General features: G+C 48.4%; 1 protein-coding gene across 2 annotated transcripts in view; it reads right to left on the reverse strand.

Annotated features, from left to right (window-relative positions):
• The window catches only part of TSC22D2 (TSC22 domain family member 2), a 25,605-nt gene extending 17,305 nt beyond the window's left edge, over positions 1 to 8,300 (reverse strand). Inside the window, exon 1 of one of the 2 annotated variants that reach the window (XM_027647312.1) lies at positions 6,101 to 8,300. In XM_027647312.1, the coding sequence (XP_027503113.1) occupies positions 6,101 to 8,061 (1,961 nt within the window). In that variant the 5' untranslated portion in view covers positions 8,062 to 8,300. The remainder of the gene's footprint in view (positions 1 to 6,100) is intronic. The other variant, XM_027647313.1, reaches the window with a different exon arrangement.
• Positions 8,301 to 8,363: the final 63 nt, after the last annotated feature.

Consider the following 8,363-nt stretch of genomic DNA (forward strand, 5'->3'; position numbering starts at 1 on the left):
GGAATGGCTCAGGAATGGCTCAGGAATGGCTCAGGAATGGCTCAGGACTCTGCCCTCGCTCAGAGGGGCTGACTGGTATCCTGGGCTGCACAAGGCAAAGTCTGGCAGGTCCAGGGAGGGGGTCCCTCCCCTCTGCTGAGGCCACACTTGCAGGGCTGTGCCCAGATCCCACCCAGTTTGTAACCTTTAATGAGCACCAGGCAAACCCACCAGCTGTCAGTGTGACAGACAGCTGACACCTCTCCACAGCACTAATTAGTACTTCCACCTTCTCTCTGCACTGACAAAAACACTCCAGCAAGCTGTCACAACACAAATGCATCCCTCCCAGCTTCAAAAGGAGAACAGACATACAAAGAAAACCTCTTGGAATAATTGTGTTTTGCACGACAAAAAAAACTGAGACAAGCATCCAGCTGTCCTTCATGTGGCCAAGTAACTCACCTGCCCTGCCTGAGTAAAAACACATTATCCCATAAGGCAAAGATTTACTGGTACTCACTACACATTTGTATTTATGAAGTGTGAAGGTTAAAGGTGAAAGATTTTTCAAGATGGAGAATGAAGATACAACCTCACACTGCATTTCAAGTGACTTCTCATGTGTAGAGAACCTTCCCAGAAGACAGGGGCTTTAGCAGTTACTATAAATACTTCTATCTTTGCACTTTGTCAAATATAGGAATAAAAGCAGACACCTGTGCCTGACAATCTAGATTTATTGACTAGAACCAAACCAGCTGTACTTTGGCAGGAGTCTCACAGAAGTTTCTTATGGAGTCTTTGCTGACACACAAAGCACAAGCAAGGTCTAAGTTTTTCCTGAGCAACAGAAACTGCTAATCACCAGCTTTAAAACTGAAAAATTAATATATAGCCTCAACATGCAAGAGGCTGGAACTCAAATATCCGGCACGGTAACAGGGAAGAACTCCTCTTTACTACGTCACCTGAAGTCATAAAAGATTATCAGCACTTTACATAAAAACATAGCCCCAGAGAACTTTCAGCCCTTCCGAGTTCAAGAGCAGTTGAGTCCTGCCTGCTCAAAACACCCAAATACTTGAGAATTCAACTTTTAAGGAGAAGTTTAAAATAGCTTCCATAAAACATATGCTGTTATTTCTGCCATGCAACAAATATGTATTCAACATTCAGAAATCAGCTATGGAACATTTGCACTCTTCTATAGGGGAGCAGGAAAAAATTAACCCCCAGCAGCTGAGCAGAACACCTGGGAGTCCAAGGTCCAGGGAACTGCTTGTGTCAGGGCTGGCCACTACAGTCTTTGAAACAAACTGAACAGTGTCCCCATTTCCTCCTTTCAATAACTCTCTCATCTGAAACACTCTGTCTCATTAATTCTAGGATTGTACTGACTCCTCCTTAACAAAGGCATTTGAATGTTTAAGCTGGGAAACAGCACTGTCAAATGAGCAACAGCAGTTTTGTTTAGATATCTTGCACCACTCCAAAACTGACTGCACAGCAGGACAGGCTTTCCATTACCCAGAAACTGGTGTGGTGCTGCAGTTACCTTTGGTAATTTTTGTTATAGAAAATACAGCAAGAACTGAACAAAACTAACTGGAGTTTGTTTGCATTAACCATGTTTGCTGCCATCAACTGCAGTCCCAGCTCACCTGGTTTTCAAACTGAGCTGTAGCTCTGGCTGTCAAACCAAAGGCACTCCTGGCTCTGGAGCGTGTCTGTCCCAGGTTCCTTCTCATCTGCTCCTACACACACTCACAAACACAGGCCTCCAGGAGGAGAGCTGAAACAAGTCTGCAGATGCAGGAGAGCTCAAACCCCTACTAGGCTTATGAGCAAGGTGAAGAAAGGGACAATACCAATGCAATTCAAGGATCATGTCCTGGTATGTATTTGCAGAACACTTGTTTTCCTTTAGGAGCACAACAGAATATGCATCTAGGGCAACACCTAAGTGACCCTGTGCCCCGTTTTGTCCTTATATGACAAAGATGATCTTAAGACTGCAGTTCTACTAAGTTAGTGCTCCATGCAAATATGTGATTTAGCTGAGCTGGGAGACAGCCCTGCACAATCAGGTTCTCAACAACTCAGCTGCTGTAGTTGACAGTTCACAATTGCAGCCATTCATTAGCGTTCCTGGAATACGGCCGGAACAGCTCAAGCCAGTCAGTTATCTCTGGAAAATGATCTATACTCTGCTCTTTTTCCAACAGCCCTAGTAATATTTTGCCCCAAAAGTCTGCCAAACATGTAGGAGGTTTGAACAAGCTTTTTCAGTAACATTCTTTTAACAGAGGCGACATATTTCTTTTTCCCCCAAGAGCCAAAATAAAGTTATTAAGCCAGCTGAAATATTCTGCTTGTCAGCTACAAATCTCTGTATCCATGGGCAGAAAGGTGAGTAGAGAACCTGACACACACTGATCCCAGAATCCTCACAGGTGATCTAACTGCCCTCCCTCCAAAATAATTAGTCCAGCTGCTCAAGTCCAGCAAATGAAGAGTCGGGGCAATTTTGAGATCCAGTTCTACTTGTGTTTTTTCAGTATTTGTCAGGCTCCCGTTCAAAGTGGACTGCAATACCCACATCTGCCTCAGTAACAGTACTACTTCACCCATCCTTGAATAGTGCTGCAGTTTATACCACTTGCATCCACATTTAGAGAGGAAAAGAAAACTATGTTACGTTGTAGATATTCCGTAACGCCCCACACAACAAATTTCTCTTTTTAAGAGCTTAGCAATTTGGACACATCAACTGAAAAACCAGCTTTGCTTTTCAAGGAAGGTATGACATGCCAAAAGCTTTTTTCTCTTTTTTTCTTTTTTTTTTTTTCATTCTTTTGGATCACCTACCTACCTACCCCCTCTTCCCTTCCAGGTAAGATATCTTGATTAATTGATTCTTCATTATTCATCAGGTCAATGCAAAAAAACACAGTTTTGTCTAGACTGCTATTAAAGCATACTGCACTATGGGAACAGGAAATTAAAAAGTCTTCAGGCAATGGCTTGGAAGAAAGTCATTCTACATCTATAAACACAGAGTTCTATCTATCTATCTGTCTGACTACGTTTCCTTACACCTCCACTCCTAACTACCCTAGGTGTAGTTTGATTTAAAACAGCAAACCATAAGACAGGAATAATACAAAAGACCTTTTTCAGAAATACGTGAACTGACCAGCTTTTTACATCAGCCCTGTCTCACGCTCACTGTATTCCTGACATGCTGCTTTTAAAGAATTTCCATCTTAACTATGCTACCTTTAGAACAGTTCCTCTTCATATTCAGAATGGTGAAGGACTTTCTAGATAAATTCAGGATATTGAGAGCTATACACTCTTCCTTGATGAGTCACTGTGTTAGAAGATCACTACAGGAGCATGAGCTATACAAGTTTGTCAAGCTTCAAGAACACACAAGTATTTAAATATAATTGAAGGTGTTGGAAGAAATGCAGATACCTGCCTACACACTGACCCCCCTTCCTCGGGACACTGCACATTAATAGTAAGAGAAAAATGCTTTCCACAGATTTCTGGCTCCCATGACCACCAAGTAACCTCTCCAAACTAAGCCGAGCGTTAACTTCCTGGACCTGCCGGCACAAACCATGACTCATGATGTATCAGCTCCCTTTGCACCCTATTAGCCTTATCAGTGTCAACCCCCAGCCTATTAATGACATTTGAAGGTCTTCATTAACTATTTCACCACTGATTGCAGTAGAAAAAGTAGCTGGGCAAAGCCCATGGGAGCAGTGGTAAACCTTAAATAGCTGGAAAGAGGAAAAAAGCAGGAGCAAGAAGAGAACAGCAGACAAGCAGGAGACACTTTTACAGTAAAACCTGCTCACAGAGTAAAGCACACAAAAACCAAGCGATAAAACAGCCTTAACAAGCTGCTAGGCTTTTATTCTTACCTTTCTTTGTCTGAAACTAGTGGAAGTCAGGCTACTGGTTGAGGGGAGCAAAGAATAAACTTGGATCTACTGGCTCTGCAGAGATCTCATATGAGGTCTAGGCCTATTTAAGGTGAGCCTTCACAGCTTACCGGGGTCACTACTGAAGAAAGCCATTCCCAACTGGGAGAGACTCTCCCAGCACAGGTGTGCTCCTGGCTTCCTGAGCACCCGGCACGCTGCACAGTTTTATCACCCAGTGCAGAAGGCGACAAACGAGACGCGTGTGCTCCTCCTCTGATAACCACAAGCTCATTTCCCTACTGAACACCACAGCCTGTCAAAAAGAGCAAGCTGCCTTCAGAGCCCATTTCCATTTCTTACTCGTGGTTCTCACGGTAAAGTGTCTGCAAGAGTCTCTTTAGAAATGAACAGCAAGTGAAGCACTGCTGCAAGCTGGCAAGTTCAAAGACTAAACTAGGAAAACAGCTTTAAACATCACTGTTCTGGACAAGAGCACCAAGAACTGCCTCACTAGAGTGCAACACAAAGTTAGCAGCCCCCAGTTTGAGTAAGTAGGGTAAGTTTTTCCTTACTGTTACATAAAAGCGATTCACTTGTCACAGATAATCATGTTCGTTACTACAATTTATATTAAGCGTTAGAAGCTATGCAAAACAAACATAAAATGCATTCCTTTCTTTCTGACTCCTTAATCAACAGAATGATTAAGCACCAGACAAATCATCTTCTGATAAAACACTGAGCTATGAAAAGAACCCACCAGCTCGAAATCTAACCTTATTTGCACAAGGCAGTTTGTCATCCGGGTCAGCAATCCTCTTAAGGTAGGCAAACTGAGAGGAAATTTTAACTGTTTCACTTTTTCTTGTCAGTCCTTTACCGCTTTAATCAGAACCAGCACAGCTCTCCCAACCATGGCTTTTCCCTGCAGAAAGGCATCACCAGTTACTCTTAGACACAGCAGCAGCCAAAGCTCCAGTGAGCACAGGCCTGCACTAAATCTGCAGCCTGAACTCACTGAACACTCACTTTGAGGTGCCCTCTCCATCCTCTGCACCCCAACCCCACAGACACAGCTGCTTTACTAAAACATGCTCCGAGCCACACTGACTGTGTTATCTGGAAAGTCTGGTGCTGTCCCCAGATGAGGAAAGGCTTACAGGGAAATTCACCACAAGACCTGCTCATAATGGCCTAACTCCCATCTTTAAAAATACAAACACAAATAACCCACCTGTATTTCCTTCCTCCAAACTGCAGCAATCCCAATAGTAAATGTCAGTGACATTCATTCAGTGCTCAAACACTGCCTTCCCTCAAAGAAGTCAATTAAGCAACTTTGGCCACGACCCTTCAGAGCAGTCTGACACATCTATGGGAATAGCAGCCACACACTGGATCCCTCTCTCAGGCCTTCTGATGAGTCTGCCCACACCACACACCTCTGTTACAACTCACAGTTCCAAATTACTTCCCAATAAAGAAAACTCACTGTAAGGTTGTACTTCCCACCATGTCCACATCTTCGCCCAGGTGGTGTCTGTTTTCTCAATACAAAGGACCATTCTCTGTAGAGCTTTCACTGTGTAAGGATCCCCACACAAATCCATACCCAGGAGCAAGTATTTTCCTTACTGATACTATAAAAAGCCAACTCCACAGGAGGATAAAAATAAAGAATGTGTGTTAAAAGCCCCAAGCTTCCCAAGATGCCTCCCCTGATGGTCCTTAGGCAGCACCACACAGATTTAACAGCACTGCAATACAGTGGTGTTGATAAACCCACTTTAACCCAGCTGTCATTGGAGTGTTTCATGATGCGTTCAGGGGAAAGGAGAGAACAGCCCTCCTCGTATCTCGAGTCACTGGCTGCAGAAAGACAGCTTTCAGTCTTTGATTCTGAACAGTTCATATTATTTGTGTATAAAGTAGCTTTCTGGCTACTTTCTGCCCCATTTTGTGCAAAAAGTAATTGCACTCACACCCAAGAAGAATAAGTACGAGAAGGATAAGTACACTACTTGCCTAAATACTTCACTGTGGTTTGTGCTCTTAAAACTTCAGTGTGACTTTCTGAAAATATGAATTTACATAAAGCATTTGCTAATAACTCAAAAGTTGTTTCCTCCCCCGCAAAAGCCCAGTTATTTTTTAAGGTATTATAAAAGAATGCATACCTGTCTTCATCACCATCAACAGGAATGGATATGCCAAACACAGAGCTAGCAAGACTGTTGATAGGAGTACTTGCAGGTAACTGAAGAGGATTTGCTAGAGTGTCTGGAATGGGAGGCTTCACAAGAGGTTTATTTTCAGCTATAAGAGAAAGGGGTGGCTGAGGTAGGGGTTCTGATTTTCTTCTAGTATCATCAATCTGGCCTACTAAAGACTGGGCCTGGGTCTGAAACTGTCCAAGGTTTGCCTGAGGCAGACTGGCGGGAGCGCTGGGCGCGCCTTGCATCATCGAGTGTCCCACGTGCTGGGGCTGGACTGCGCCGGTGCTTCTGCTGGCAGAAGGGTGGCTCGTCAGCTGGGACTGCACCAGTGTAACAGGGACGTTTGGCATAGTGACAGAAGCAGTGGTGGACACACTAGGCACACTTGTACCGGGCACAACCGCAGGCACGCTCTGAACTCCGGGGACCACAGCATGGGGAGCACCAGGCATTCCTGACACTTGACTGCTTCCCCCCATTGGATGCTGAGTCACAGATTTCTGTTGTCCAAGGCCCGGCTGTACCACACCTCCTGGCTGCGGGACGGCAGGTTGACTGGCCTGTGCCTGGCCACCCTGCAGCAACCCCGACCCCTGGCCGACTGCTTCACCGGGCTGTGCTGACACCCCCATCACTGCTGCTCCCACGGGCGAGGGGTTTTGGCCCATCACCTGCCCCACAGGCAGGCTGGAGGCCACAGTACTTGGAGCAGAACCTGTAGTAGCCTGCTGAACAGCTCCTTGAGACTGCATAATTGTCACATGCTGCATGTATTCGGCCTGGCCAGGAGGCTGCGTCGGCAGTAGGTGCACTGGTGGAATCTGAGACTGAGAATAAGCAAATTGTTGAGGCTGAGTCACTGGTATGCTTGCCTGCTGCACCTGCTGCTGGGCCACAGGAACGCTCGGCTGCCCTACTGTCACATTTGGAGGTGCCATGCCTTTCCCGTTGGGTCCAGCCTGTGCAACACCCTGTGGATTTACCTGTGGCTGCGGTTGCTGTGGCACCATCATTTGCTGACTTGCTCCCGAAGCCCCAGAAAACACAGGCTGAGCAGTACTCTGAGGCACGGCCCCACCTACGGGCTGTTGAGGCTGCTGTTGTTGCCCAATGACAAAACTAGGTTGCTGTAGAGAGGACTGGTTCATTTTCTCTGTCTGGAGCAGCTGTGACACAGCAGCCAGGGAACTGTCAGCTATAGAATCGGGGCCATGGGCTGATGCTGGCACAGCCGAGACCACAACAGAACCTCCTGTGGCACCGAGGCCACTGTCCCGCTCTTGAGCAGCCTGCTCAAAGGTGCTGCTGTGCCTAATGCAATCTCCAGTCCTGCCCAGAACACCACCATCCGAGTCCCGGTCATAGTACTCCATACACGTCCATCGGCCTCGCCTGTAGGGCTCCCCAGTACCGTGGTCCAGCTTGATCACCCTGAAGCGGGAGCTGCACGCAGCAGCCGCCGTCTGAGACACGGAGCCAGGGGCGGCGGGCACAGAGGGCCCCGTGGAGGGCAGGACGGCCTGAGCACTGCCGCCTCCCCCCACGGCAGTGCCAGAGGCAGCAGCTGGCAGGGGCACGGCAGAGCTCTTGGGCACAGCCCCCCCGTTGGGGGCTACAGCCAGCCCAGCAGCAGCCACAGCCAGCTGCCCGTCCAAAAGGAGGTTGGGAGAAACGCTGCTGGGAGTTTCGGCCTCACCCACGTTGTTGAGAGTCTCTTCGGAGGAGCTCCGCTCACAAACGTCCTCAGGGCCGTAGTCGGTGGCTCGGGAAACATCAAAGATTTCAGAGGACACGTCCTCGGTGCGGGACTCGTCCGGGTCGTCCAGGCTCTCGGTGTCCTCGGTGATGCTGCTGGCCACCTGCGCCGTGGTCACGCTGGTGATCTGGAAGCAGCTCTTCTTCTTGGCCGGCATCTTGGACATGTTTCCTCCGCGGGGAGGGGCTCGGCGGCCGCGGCGAAGCGAGCCCAGCGCCGGGCGGGCTGTCACGGCGTGCGGGCCGGGCCCCCAGCGCTACCGCACATCCTCCGGCGGCTTCCTGCGGCGGGCGGGGGGCGGCGGGGCTCCTCCTCTTCCTCCCCGTCCGCAGCCCTCTTCCCGCGGCCGGGTCTCCTCCTCCTCCTCCTCTTCGCCGCCGCTCCGAGCGCCCCGCGTCCTCCTGCGGGCCCGCGGCCCGCCCCGCGCCAGGGGCCCCGCGCCGGCCGGGCGCGGCCCAGGCGGCCCCG

This window comes from Corapipo altera, unplaced genomic scaffold (assembly GCF_003945725.1).
Source record: "Corapipo altera isolate COAL_440 unplaced genomic scaffold, ASM394572v1 113, whole genome shotgun sequence".
Lineage (NCBI taxonomy): Eukaryota > Metazoa > Chordata > Aves > Passeriformes > Pipridae > Corapipo > Corapipo altera.